Raw genomic sequence first — 15366 nt, 5'->3', positions numbered from 1 at the left:
ATTATAATAAACATATTGTTTTAGGAGAAATATAATTTTCAAATTTGGAAAGAAATAAAAATTTTAAATTACATTCATTTACATTTACTATAAATTAATAATTTATTAATACCTTTAATAAAGCTTAATAGAAAAGGTGCATCATAATTTATCACTTTAAAATCTCAATTTAATTTCTACAAATTGAAATATCTAGTTCTGTTTGTCTATTTGAGAAATTTGTAATCCAAAAAGGGCTATTCTGCCTTCATTCTATTTTTTTTTTTATCAAGTTAAGTTATAGTAAAATTACGCTTTAAATATACTTTATTTGCGTTTTTAAAAATAATATAAAATAAATATGGAATAAAAATGGAAATTTAAAGCATAATAATCACATAAATTTCCTTGATATAAAGATATATAATTTATCTTGAGTTTATTTTCAATTTGAAAATTGAAGCATTGATACACCTTTAATAATTTTAGGCTTCTGGACAATCAAATTATATTTCAAAGTAAACCTAATTTTTAAAAAAATTTTATGTATCGTTCGCTTGATATTAAAATACTATAAAAAAGTGCTTGCTAAAGTTACCTATTGGGGTATTTGAAGAATAGTTTATGTTAATGTGAACATTAACAATTGAACAATTATAACTTTTACTTTTCTGTGTACATTAAATGTAATGACGTTTTTCACAATATTTGTTTCAATAACTTTTTAATAGCATAATTTTATCCTCTGTTAAAAGTAGACATTCCTGTTATTAAATCATAATAGAGTAAATTATATATATTCTTTATATAAAACAAAAGACATTTTCATTGAATTTATAGTTTCAAAATTATGTTCAAAATGTCTGAAAAAATAGTCTGCATAGTTCATAAATAAAATATTTCTCTACCCATAAAAATAAAAGTAATTCTAATGTTTTTATAATACTTAAAAAGCAACAGTAACATTTATTTTACTTGTGTTTTGAAATTCTGATTTCAAATGTAAATTTTTTCAATGAAAGTGTAATAAAAATGATGTTACAAATTGTACATTAATCTAATTAGTGTTTATCCATGATTTTCCTTTCCATCAAAACGAATTTATTTCAAACTTAACAAAGCGCGTAATGTCTCGTTTATTCTAGGGTTAAGTATTTGTATGGGTATACATATACATTATACGCAAGCGTACTTTCCATACTATATATAGAACAGGTAATGTTTAACATTACACTTTTTAAATGACATTTAGAAAAGAATTTAAAGTATAAAAAAATATATTGAATGTTAATGGCACAGTATTTTATACAGTAAGGAAATGAGGAAAAAAAAAGATTCTTGAAAATTACGGATTTTGATAGTAATGTTACTGAAGAATTTTTAAGATGTGTATAATATGAAAGAGTTCGACATTTAGATTGATAGTCAGCAGAACTTTTAAGAGCTGCTGATAAGTATTGAATGCACAGTTTTTAAATTGTTTGGCAGAAATGTGTAATAAATTAAAAGTTGAAAATATATTAAAGCTCCTATGAAAAGTAGATTACCTTTAGATTACTTGAAAGCAACAGTTGTGTATTTATTGTTATTAACAGTGAGAAATTCAATCAATCTCACATTTAATATTCACTAATTTTTATTTATAGAACGAAATTCCGTTGAAAGTGGAGAAGTTAATAACATGAAAATTTCTTAATCCCGTTTAAAAATTCTCTACTCTTTGCATTTAGATACCAACAATAATGTATTACATATCAATTTATAAAAGAAAATGAAATATGATTATATGCTTATCATGTATATTTTATTTCCAAAGTTATAATTTAAAATCAGTATGTTTTCCAGTACATATATTGTTTCAGTCGTATAGATTAGTTACGGAAATCCGTATTTGAACCAATTACTTATAACAGTGATTTTATAGTTGACTAAATGTATTTGGTTAATAACTGGACATTATATGCCACAAACGCTATTGTTCTTTACGTAAATAAAAAAAACATGCACTCAAAATCGTACAAATCTTAGTCATTACACCTACACTTATAAGAACAATAAGCATCTAAATACATAATCATATGTGGTGGAAAATTGAAAAACTTTTATCGCATAACTTGTTTCAAATAATTTTAACTTCAGGTAGATCTAAAGCAACGTATATTTACATATTTACACATTTTTTTTGAAATGCGTAGAGTACAAGACTTTTTTTTAAATCAAATAAATCATTCAAGAAAATTATTCAACGCTGAAAATTGGCACACTCAGTTCATTTCATTGAAAAAATATTAATAACTCGAGGCAAAATGTGTCCATTTTTTCATGATGTTGAATTACTTAATTATACATAATAATCGGCTGTGGAACAAAAATATATTCCGAGTATTTACACAACTTATACGCGTATTTATAAAAGTTGTAAGTCTCTTTAAAAATCATTCGTCGTTTCTTATTATTAAAAATTCATTCGCTTATGTCACATTATTGACAAACAAGAATTTTTTGAATTTTGCCGTTAAGCCAAAGCAACGCTAAAGTAGTCGACAAGCGTTTTTAACAAAGTTTTTCTTCTTGTGGTGCCTCATTTTACCAGTTGCTCGAAGTACAATCGTCCCGTTACCCGTATTGCGACCGAGTATCGATCCGTTTGGACTGAAAGCACCTGAAATAAAAAATAGTTCGTAAGTTACACTTGCTTTAAAACTATTCCAATGAAGTTCCATTTTATATTTTGGATTTAATTTTTATAATATACATATTGTAGTAATTAATTTACAGTTATGTAATCAAATACTACAAACAGTTTCCACGTGTAACGTCGATAACATTTTGAACAGAGTAATGGACTATATGGAATTTAAATGCGAGTATTCTATCTGACAACTTTCGCAACGCACGCTTATCGAACTTATATAGGGTCTCTTTCACCGACCTTTTAATTTTTAATATTTTTCACCGATGTTTAATGTTATACAATCGGTTTCTTGATATTATAGATTCTTTACGTTAAACATCTTTAAAATCCATCACAACTTTTTTCGACGCGAAACATTACCATAATGATACTTTCATTTCATTCTCAAAAATAAATTTTTTTTTGGTAAAACGCTTTTATAACAATAACGTGAAAGAAGATCAAGTAAGTTTATTTCATGTGCGAAACAGTAATCACGATAAAATTGATAAATAAACGTGTGGCTTAATACTTCATTGCATACTTTACAATTAGAGAGAGCTATGGACAGTTCTTGGAGTAAAATCAGTTTATTGGCAATATTTTTCGCCCCATATTGTGACAAACACCTAATTTTGGAAAGTTCTTTAAGGCCTAAATACGTATGCATATATATATGCTTCCGTATGAATGCCCATGACTCCGGTAGAATCACTTAGGCCCCGGTCCCATAGCTACGTATGAATGCGGACGGATACGGACGCGAATCGCAACTCTAGTAACATCACTAAAAATATATTTAGTTCGATTATTTAGTATCAACACTACCGGTAGTGAGCAAAAGTAACTGTTGTTTAAAACTGTAACGCCGAACGTACCACATTTAATGTTCAAATGTCAGGTCTACAATTTACTTTTCAAATTTTCATGAATATTGCTTATTGATGAGTATGCTAATGTAAAAAAAGGATTTTGGAATGATTAATACATATCATTTATATATATTTTCTTCTTCTCATATATTAAAGTACTTCCATAAAATTAAGGCCTAATTCCACTAATTGTAGTTGAAAGTCTATCAATTCTCTATCATTTGCCATCTTATAGACTGCAATAATGTAAAGGTTAGATAGGCGTTACATTAAATGTGGTACGTTCGGCGTTACAGTTTTAAACAACAGTTACTTTTGCTCACTACCGGTAGTGTTGGTACTAAATAATCGAACTAAATATATTTTTAGTGATGTTACTAGAGTTGCGATTCGCGTCCGTATCCGTCCGCATCACCCTCGCGAAGACAGCCCGACAAACATATAATGTAAAAAAAGAAAATCATCATATCTTATTTATTTTTAATTGTACATGATAAAAAACTAGTTATTTTTAATTGTACCATTTTAATTTTGCCAAAAATTAGCAACAAAGGGTATTGAATATTTGCCTTCAATATATTGCCTTTGGAAGGAAAATATTTAAAAAATGAAATGGCAGAAAAATTGTACCTTCTGTAAATTAAATTGTACCATCCGTAAAATAGCATAAATTTACTTAGAAAATAAATAATATGAAAACAACCAATTGACATTTATTATGAGTAACGTATCCGGAAGTACACTGTGCGCATGAAGTCAATTGGTTGTTTTCATATTATTTATTTTCTAAGTAAATTTATGCTATTTTACGGATGGTACAATTTAATTTACAGAAGGTACAATTTTTCTGCCATTTCATTTTTTAAATATTTTCCTTCCAAAGGCAATATATTGAAGGCAAATATTCAATACCCTTTGTTGCTAATTTTTGGCAAAATTAAAATGGTACAATTAAAAATAACTAGTTTTCTATCATGTACAATTAAAAATAAATAAGATATGATGATTTTCTTTTTTTACATTACATGTTTGTCGGGCTGTCTTCGCAAGGGTGTCCGCATCCGTACGTATGGGACCGGGGCCTTAGGCCCTCGCCTCATATGCGCATACGCGCGCGTACGAGGGCCTTTAGAAGTATCTAGTTACATTTGTTAGTACCAATACAAATAATACTTGTTGAAATGTCACAATGTCGCTTATTGTAAATCAGCGTTGCCACTCGAAAATTTTTTCTCAGGGTCCCTAGAAATTATCCCATTCAATGTAATCAATAATATCTAAAGACCTTGTTGGAAATAATTTTTACGTAAAACTGTAGCACGCAGTTACTTGCAGTTTAAAATAGTTTAGAAACGTCAGATTTTAGATACGTATAACAGTTATTAACAGTTTTTTTTCTAATATATTAGAAATAGTAATAATATATTCTAGTATATCAGTAATAATAATATACAGTTCCAATAGTTATAGACAATTTCGAAAATGCACCTTTTTATCATAAAAAAATTTGCTATTAATAGCAGTTATGAACAGTTTTTTAATCAATTTAAAAAATGTAAATAATTGTTTATAACTGTAATGAATAGTTAATTATCATATCTGATAATTAAGAAATATTTTAATCACTTATATATTATTATTGTCATTTAATTTTTTTCGTTTATAAGTAATTTTTTCATATGTGGTACTGGCAAATTAATAGTCACTATTAACTGCAAATAATAGTTACTAGTTTTTTATTCCAATAGATAATTGATGATCACTGTTATTTGCAGTTATTTATAGTTATTTGCATTTACTATTTTTCAAAATAAATTTGTTTCAGTGAATAAAAATGTAAATAACCGTTAGTAACTGAAAAAACTTATTATTTAATAATTAATAATTATCAAATAATAATTTTAATAATCATTTAATAACAGTTTTTTAGCAGAAAATATATCTTTATAATTGTTATATGTGTAAAAAATCTGATGTTTATAAACGCTTATAAATTATAAATAACTGTTAGCAAATGTTACTAACTGATAATTTCTATTTATTATAATTTAATACAAAATTATTTCCGACGGGGAATCCTGAAAAAAATGTTGCAGCGGTAACGCTGCTGTACGTACAATATGTGGCTATCAATGAGGAATTGATAATTATTAAGTCGTGAATTATATACAAATCTTTAGAGAAAACTTGTTATAGGAAATATCTATTTTTTATTAAATTATAATTTGTAATAATAATTCGTGAGAATAAACATCTAAAAATAAAAATAAAGTTCGGAATATAAAAGTATTACATAACACATTTTCTAAAAGTTATCTTGAAAAATAATAAAAGTCACCTGCATATTTCTAGCATTGAATTAAATAAACATAGAAACCCTACTGGTTATATTTACAAATGATCACCGTTCGTTAAAATGAAAGGTAATAAAAATCGTCTATCGTGATGCAGAGCATTTAAATAATTTTCGTATTATTTGTTCCAAAAATATTTGAAATAATTATATGATTTTATATTATATAAAGTCTAGTCTTTTTCTAGTTGAACAATTCTTTTTCACTTTTTAGATAATGAACAAAATATTCTTCAAGGCCATAAAATTAAATTTTTCTGCAGAGACTAGAAATCAATTAGTGTAACAAAAAATAAGTAAAAATAACAACAACAAAATAAATAAATAAATAAATAACAAGAAAAAAGCAGCTTGATAAAACCGGACACTGGTAATGCATGCTAGAGTCGCTTCCGCCAAGTATAGTAATAATAACGACAAAGGCTTTCTTGCGCGGCAAATGCAATCTTTCGATGGCCCAGTTCTTTGAGAAATTCGTGCAGCGTGGCGCGTCTACTGTCCATCTGATAATTAAAGGGTGAGGCGCCTCGCGTGACCAACTGCATTGCCTGTTTGTGGATATATATACGATAATGCGCTTTGCGCAAACTGTACACGTGCGAAATGAATTGGCTGCAGAACAAAAGGTTGATGCGACAGAGCGAGTTTGTTGATACGAGGTTGGTTCTCGAATTTATTACGCACAGTGCAATTATTTTCTATATATTCAACAAGATAATTAGCTCTTTCAATTTGATCCTTCGATATGCAAGTTTGGATTGTTCCTCGCAAGAAAATTTAGAATACACTCGAAGGAAGTTCTGGAATAGTAATTACCGGTTCATTAGCGATTTCATTTAGAGACGAATTGATCCTACAGCATCGTAAAACATAATTAGGGAACAACTGAGAATTTGCAATGATAATTTTTGCCGGGGATGCGCGTTTACAACCCAAGGGGCAATGTGTTCAGTCGCACACAAAACAGCGCGTTTACAGTTTACTCTGAATAAATAAATATTAACAGCGAAATATCGATTGATTTGCTAGTAGACTCTGCGTTTTAGCGCAACTGTACTATTTCGGGGTTGTGTGTGTAAAAATTGTGCACGTTTATCATCGCCCGTGGCCTAACGTCTGCACATTGAGCTATTAAGCGAGAAATTATTTGCGAATAAATTAGCATTAAATTCACGTACCGTATCTATGCAGCAATTTCTTGGTCAAGTATATAAGAGAAAGGTCAAAGGTACATGTCTAAATTAAGCGTGTGCGCGTAATCATTTTTCTTTGAAAACATTATTGCGCATTGAATAAATGAAACGCCTGCGTTGTTCGATCGCTAATATTTTATCACAGTTATACAGTTGTTTCCGAGCTTTTAATTCATTGTGATCGCTCGTGAAAAATTTATAATACCTGCGTTCGTTAAAAAGCTCTCGTATTTCATGTTTGTAAGTTCGAGGGAAACGATTTTCAACGCCAATAGAAAGATACGAATCTAAAATATGGTACTTTGGCTAATTTTATCAGGCCACGTTTACTTTGCACAAAAAAAAAGTGATCGCGTGCTCCACGAAAAAAAAGCTCGCTTGCGTATACATTTTCTTTTCCATTACAGTTACACGAGTCACGCGCTTCTTGTTGTTTCCACAAGTTTGTGCCACGGAGAATTGCGGAGACATTTTTGTACCTTTATTCGCGGCCTTTTACATTGATGGCAGTGCATCGTGAGTTTATTTTTTGTAGTAATTGAAATACTGTTTGATGACCGTTGCGAACGAGTTAGCGCAAAGTTGACTTCTACTCTCTTGGTATTGATGGAATTAATACCGAGGACTACCAAGAAATTTCGTTGATTTTCGTACATGTGATTCAGCATAAAAAAATTACGATATGTCGACAACGTGAAATAACTAGCCGTTTAATTATTAAAAGTAATTATAGGTTTAGCTCGACAGGCTAACGTAGTTTCTTGATGTACTGAACTGAACTGAAAATCACGAAATCAACAAACTAGATACGTATGTGTAATTGAATTATACATATACGTAAGCGGAAAGATTGCAAAAAAACCCGATTTCATGATTAATCACAATGAGAAATTATATACGCTGGCGCGAGGCGAGCTACCGAGCATTAAATTACGTTACTCGGTTCGCCGGTAGAAGCTTGGTAATAACGTTCGTGCCGCACAAACTGTTATTGCTCTGATAATGGCGATTTACGATAGAGTAATCTTTTAGAAATCGATTATGCACGGATGGGACATTCTTATCTAAACTGAGTTCTCGAACCGGGGGACGCTCGAGACCGTTCGATATCGTTTCACACTCAATAATACGCGATGCGCTTTATGCATGCAAGTCCGTCGCGATTTCAAGTTTAAAACCTGTTGGCAAGAGATGCATCTCGTAGATCGTAACGGTGGCATTGAATATCGAGTTTCCGAAGCGTTTCTTTTCGTCTTGGCTCGCGCGTAATCGAAATAACGTAATTGTGGATGCGCGTGCGCTCGCGGCGAAGCAGGCAAGCGCGAGAATTAATTGAAAGACGGGATTAACAGTACAGCGGTACCGCGTAGCTTCGATAGCATTGGTGTTCGACCGAACGGGCGTGTGCGCTCGATCGACTGCGCGACCGCGTTGGCGCTAGGCTTCTCTCGGCCTTTGAAATTCGCGCGTTGCGCTTTTTCCGATGCTGCACGACTCCGCTTCGAAGGTGAAATAATGGCTCTGCCGCCATCGCGCAAACACTTGCGAGGCATACTTATAACGGAAGCAGTTCTCGGCACCGTGGTGTACAGTCTGAAGTCGTCTTCCTCGTCGTAGCGTCGCATCTCGCAGATACATCTCGAGGCAAGATGACGGAACACACCCATCACCCCGATATCCTCTTTAACGGAGGTGCGCAGGAGCTTGCAGCCTAACGCTCGGCTCAGCCGTTCAGCCTCGTCTCTAAAAAGCGCGTGGAAAGTCGTTAATCAAGGTGCTTCGCCAACGAGACTTTGGCTTTGTTACGCTCCAAATAAAAGAAACAAGACAATTACGGAATTCAGGGTTGTCATACGCGAGAGAGAATAATCGGTATTACTCACGGATCGATGACGCATTGATCGACCAAGTCCATTTTGTTCTGCACTAGGACCGTTGGAATTTCGCCGCACTCATTCTCCACCTGGAAGTACGACAAACGTGATTATTGCAATTGACATTTTTCACTTTTCCTTGGCATGATTGTAAATATCTCGATTGTAAATCGTCGCGGCACGTCTTTTTTCTTTGCTTCGCTTATGGGCAAAATGTATCAATAATTTTGAAGACGTATACGAAAGAAGCATCTTGCGAATGTATATATAACAAATATTGACGTTCTCAGATACGTATTTGTTCTTTGCACGCGATATGCTTAATGAAGGTCGTTCCCGAATAGCTACGCAACGTAATATTTAACAGTACGAATCATTTTCAAGTGCAAATAATAACAATTGCTGTCAAATGAATTATGGGCAAGTTTTGTGGCGAATTTTATGACTTTCTGATCGTTGAACGCCAACTTCTGCGTACATTCACCGAACGAATGAACGCTCCAGCTATGCCGTCTCGCAGCATCCATCGCGTAATTCCATTACGGTAATGCAATTACCGGCGTTACGGAAACATTACGCGTGATAACAGCGCCGCCGCCACCGCCGCCGCGAACGCTCGAGGAGAAGAAGCAGGCAGATCATTAATCAACTTCGGGTAGAGAGAGAGAGAGAGAGAGAGGAAGATTACGAGGTAATTTTGCCGAACGACACGCCTCTGCATGTATGCGCGTGCTTCCCAGACCAGAACTTCCAGTCGTCGCGCTCGTACTTCAGACTCTCCGAGATTACGACGTCCTCGCGCGTATACGCGAGACGGAGACACTTCCCATCAGTCGCTTACTCGTTTTCGCCGGTACATGCTTGCGTTTTTACCGAAGAGTTTATGTCCTTATGATTGCTTGGGTGTATGCGCTTGGCACGGCCAATAACGTTGGTGAATCGCTCACATGACGAATGATTTTTAGAGTGACTTTTCCGTCAATTTTATAACCGTAGGAGAGAAACACGCACCGAAAGGGAATAATTGTCGCAATTTAGCATTTAATTTTTGTTTCTTTGAAAGAAAAAAAATGAAAGGAACAGTTATCCAGGATTAAATGGCAAGGAAACAATTGTTTTACACATGCGAAAGATTTATTCTATCCGCTTTTAGCAATTCTACGACACGTTCCATCGATATAACGATAGCCGTCTTGACAACGTGGCTGCCCTTTTATCACGTCTGTCTTGTGAAAATCGTTTTCGGCTGATGCGAAGAGCAGCATCAACATAATCCCCAGCAATATCGGGAACATCCATCTGCTCGACATTTGGACGCTATCTGTGTATCTCAAAGTAACCGTACAATTAATCGCAATTTTCTGAAAATGCTTTCGCAATTTGTAAATCACAGCATTGCAACGTTACCTTCGTGCCTTTAAACGAAATTCCGTAATACGAGCATTCAAAACTACCGTACTACTCGAGTGGTTTCTTAAAACTAAGTTAGAATCTTATAGTCAAACCTTCTTATACATACCTCCGTCTGTCTATACTGTTTTTTTTTGTAACGTTACTTTGAATTTGCAATGATTTTCCTAATATCATAAATTACAAGCTTCCGGAAAACAAAATTAATTGCAGATTAAAACAGCAAACTCAGAGAACAACTTAGCATTTTTCCATGGTTTTGCTTCTCTCAATAATAGGCTTTAAGGAAAAGTTTTGATAAACACTTATTTTTACGACTGTTTTCAACTATTAATCAAATGACGACTCTTTCAGCACTATACGAACAATGTATAATTTAAAATGAAAAAAACCTTTACCGCAGGCGTGTTGCCAGTTTGAAAAATCTAGTCGCTCAAAATAATTGATATTACAAAAAGGATTATTGGTTCAAGTTGAGCATCTTGAATTCCCCGAAAAAGCCAACGCTGCCGAATAATTTTTCGGCACATCTTTCCAATTTACCGGTAAGCCCCAGGGCATTGCTCCTTTCCGATTATGATATCTTCTTTATTGAAATCTCTCTGAGCTGACGTAGATAGCAACGTGAGTAGAAGTCCGACAATCATGAGCAACGACCATTTGCATTGCTTCTTGTATTTCTATTTGAATTCGCTTCTACATCGCGCATTCGCCTTTTCTCAAGCCATGCATTTACCGCGAGGATTTTCTTCATAATTATATTTATTTCACTTTAACGACTTGCTTTCAGCACTAATGCTTCGGGCTTACTTGTATGCCTTCGTATGTATATCGATATCATCGTATCGTGTTTAACAAGAAAATTAGCGTGCAGAGTTTCCGGGTAATCAATACATCAACTGTAAAGTATTAGTTCTGTGAAAAAAATTCCCGCGAATAAAATGTAAAAACCCAACTTATGAAAGCAGCATCGAAATAAGTGCTAGGCGATATACGATATGATATAAATTTTAATCCTTTCTGCGAGGCAAATTTCGTTATGTTTATATAGAAATGTTATAAATTAAATTTATTGAAAATTGATTTATTGATCGAAATTGTACAAATGTATATTCGTTTGTCATTGAAATGTGCGTCGAGGCCAAGTGATTTCTTTCAGCAAAACACGATACTTTTTCAATAAGGAAAATATAGGAAAAAAAGACGTTTCTTCCTTCACTCAAATTTATTTAACGACAATCATCTGGGCACAAGACGAATGATTTTTTCGCTATTATTATCACCACTTCAAAAGTTTAAACCATTTTTTTACATTCCTTTCTTATCATTCCGTATCCTTTGGGACACGCAGAATGTGGATCGCAGAATCTTTATGAAGTCATGCTTCGGAAATTTATAATACACTGTTTTTTCTACCACTGTTGCGTTGTAGTTTTTTCCTTCTGCCGATTCTGCGATCGTCATGATTACGAGCATAAGAAATAATTTCCAAACGAATTTCATCTGACCTGCACTAACAAACGCTATGACTTCACCTATAAGCCGAAAAAAAACCTGATATGTTCACTGGACTTACTTGAGGTAGAAAATGAAGGACACTTGAGAGAAGATGTAGATTTTATACGTAAATCGGGAAACTTGTACGTCATCAAAGTAATTAATAAAAAGCGAGAGGAGTGTTTCGTTTGTCGACTTTTTAATATAAAATATGCGTACAATTTCTCTTCTTACCGATCTAAATTTTCTGCACTGATCCAGATATGCGTCATCAACGTACTAATCAATACGGTTAAAAAAACAATTATTATATTGATCATGGCAATCTTAATCGTGTTTTCGACAATGGAAAATTTGAAAACAGATACCAAACCATTGATTTTTTTCACTCGAAACAATTTTTTTCTACCAAAATTGAAAGAAAGAAAACTGGCAATTTTTTTTAATAATAATCGATGTCAAAAAAGCTATGCATGCGTTAATTTATACAAGTAGCTAAAAAATTAATTTTTTTCGTAACGAATGTTTGTTGCGTACACCATGCATGCAACTACAAAAACGCAAGATTATACACAAAATAGGTAATAAAAACCATATTTTATAACTAGTAGACGTATATATTCAATAAAGTGTGGCAAATATACATATGTAAATATTGACTTATATTATCGTGCTGCCGGACGAATTAAACGATTTTCCTACAGCTGCCTTCCTTGAAGCGCTGCCCCTCTGGACACTGCGTTTTATTATTACCATGACGAGAATTAGCATGAATAATATGATGGCCTCCGCCACCAAATCTATACGTCGACCCATCGGCAATCATCAGCAGCAATAAAAACAACAGTATCCGGATATGTTTCATCGTGATATCGTCACTTATTACACTGATATTCTTTGCACTTACAAGGATATTATTAAACGCTCAAGATTGTAGCATTGAATAGAAGCGGATTGGTAAGCAACGCTGCTTTTATGCGAATCGTAAAAGAACAGGAAATGAGAATGCATCGCATATTGATTGAGAAAGAAAGATAATATACGTGATGGGCTTCGAATGATATTGCATAATCAAGTTTTCTCGTTAGCTTAACTTATTCTAATGGACTCATAGAAAGCGTCTTCTAATTTGATTATGCGATTGGGCAACATATTTTTTTCGGCACATCATTCACAGTGTTTTCTAACTGTTTGCATGGAAATTGTCACAAATAGAACTGTAATGATTCCGAGGAATGATCATCAAATTACGTTTACGAAGTGTTTTTAATTAAAAACTAATACAATAACAATTTCGATTGCCTCGCTTACGTTGACGAACCGTATGAATATACTTCCGATAAGTCGCAGGGAACTGGTTTATACTTGGTTTCGAATCCATAACTAATGAGAGATTCACTCAGACTCTATAATAACCATCCGATGTTGACGTATTTATAAGGTATAATATTATGTGTAATAAATGTGCAACGATTTTTTAGGATAATTCTAAAGTAAATAAAAAGATACTTTTCCACCTGGATATATTTATTTTTTGAGGTATTATGGATGTATACAGAACTTTCAATATAAGTTCTTCCCACAAGAAGGTCATCGATGAGTACACCATCGGCTCAATAGTTACAATTAGAAATATCATTAGATTTACGTTCCCATGAAAAAATTGTAAACGATTACTGATACATGAACTTTTTAGATGATTTTTAAACTTTACTTCGTGTGCCTTTTCTACACTTAAATCATCTGCTTTCAAAGTTTTACATAAATATTTAAAAAATTACATTTCACTTTTATTTATACGTTTTTTTTTAATTCAATATTCGTGATCGTTTCAAAATGTTGCACATTCCTTCAGAAATGAACAAAAGCCAACAAATTGAAAGATATTAGCTAACTTATTAAATGAAAAAACTACAGGTACAACTAATCTTTTATTATGAGGTTGACGTACAGTATCCATACCGTTTTTTATTATAAGTATAGAAATATTAGATATACTTATTGCTGTCCTTTAGGACACCGGAGATTGTCTTTTATAACATTTGGTTGTAAAAACTTTATTCGCTGTATACCACTGCAAATGCCATTGTGAGATATATTTTTAATCAGCATATCTTTTAGCTATACCTCCAACGTGGCAGCACTTACGTATTATCACAGTAGTCAATCAAATATTTTATTAATTTTACAAAAGCATTTATTTCAATTGTATTACTAATGTTATAACAAGTCAGTATATATAGTTAAAGCTTATATTTTACTACTAACTTTCTTTACATAAAAGTAAGAAATATAATTAAATTTAAAAAAAAATTTATGAAACTTCCATACATCGTTTTTCATTATACAAATATTGCAGAAGCTGTTTTTGATTGATACATTCTTAATGTTATAAGTTATATATATATAACCAAGGTAATTTCAAACACAAATATATAGATTCTTTATTTGTTTATTCATTCAATATTACATTACGTTTATCAATAAATGAACAACTTCAAATTCAAATCATTACTTTCTAAAACATTTGATGTTGTAACAAATTTACTTTATTTTTACATGGTTCACAATATCATAAAACTTCACTTTTTTACAAAAATTTTTATATAATCTCGATTTAAAAGCTTGTTACTTTTCAACTATTTGTATGACATCCTCACAATGTATTATTTAAACTTCTTGAATTGTATTCTTGTTAGCTAATACTACAAGTTCTGATCGAAGACAACTTTGTTGTGAATCTTTTTGTAGCTTTAACTTAGTGAGAGAAAGTATGAACAAAAGCAAGTATCTTTGAAGATATATGGACAATTTCATTGTATTACTATTCATTATTTGCAATATCTTTGTTTAAAAAACTATCCATTTTCAACGAGTAATTGATGTAACAACTATCATCATTCGTTTGCAGTAGTTGCTAATTCTAGTTTGTAATTTCTTTTTTATAATAACGAGCAAAACTTCACTGGAACTCCGGAATTCGGACCTATAATATTCTTATTGATTCTGCACTCGTCTACATTGTCCATCTTTGAATTTATAGCCTTCCTGACATCGAGGATTTCCTACAATGACAGGCCTGTTACTGAATTTATCTCTCAAATCATTATGTGCCATCGTAGTAACCATAATCAACGTCAGTATATAAACCAAAACTATTATGAACTTCATTTTGCGACACTTAATTTTTATTATATAAAGCACTTCATTCACTGATTCGAGGTAAACTTACGCGACTTGATGCACTACCGAAGTACTTAAAGAGAATGCAAGAACATGCGTAGTTAAACTGGAATTTATGCGAAGTGTATAGTGACAAATATATCACTGATTAATGACAAGAGTTTTCTGATATTCAAGTAGACCTTAGTCTTATCTGTAATTAATCTTTGGATCATTAATATTCAATTATAAGAGTTTTCTATGTTTATCTGTTTCTGCAGACAGGAAAAAAATCGTAAAGAAAAATAAAGTGAAAAAATACGATCGACAACATCTTCTTTAGCGCATTTGT

The 15366-nt window shown here is 32.4% G+C and overlaps 1 protein-coding gene across 3 annotated transcripts in view; it reads right to left on the bottom strand.

Moving 5' to 3' along the window:
- Positions 1-1772: 1772 nt before the first annotated feature.
- The window catches only part of LOC131662923 (ras-related protein Rab-23), a 30470-nt gene continuing 16876 nt past the window's right edge, over positions 1773-15366 (bottom strand). Inside the window, exons 4-6 of one of the 3 annotated variants that reach the window (XM_058932922.1) lie at positions 8955-9034; positions 8627-8814; positions 1773-2641 (exon numbers count right to left, since the gene is read on the bottom strand). In XM_058932922.1, coding sequence (XP_058788905.1) covers positions 2511-2641; positions 8627-8814; positions 8955-9034 — 399 coding nt within the window. In that variant the 3' untranslated portion in view covers positions 1773-2510. Of the gene's footprint in view, positions 2642-5575; positions 8815-8954; positions 9035-15366 lie in introns of those variants that run through there. The other 2 variants (XM_058932924.1, XM_058932921.1) reach the window with 2 other exon arrangements.

This window comes from Phymastichus coffea, unplaced genomic scaffold (assembly GCF_024137745.1).
Source record: "Phymastichus coffea isolate CEN01 unplaced genomic scaffold, Cenicafe_Pcof_1.1 PCOF00028, whole genome shotgun sequence".
Classification (NCBI taxonomy): Eukaryota; Metazoa; Arthropoda; class Insecta; order Hymenoptera; family Eulophidae; genus Phymastichus; species Phymastichus coffea.
Note: the sequence above shows the minus strand (reverse complement) of the source record. Positions and strands in the feature narration are given on the sequence as shown.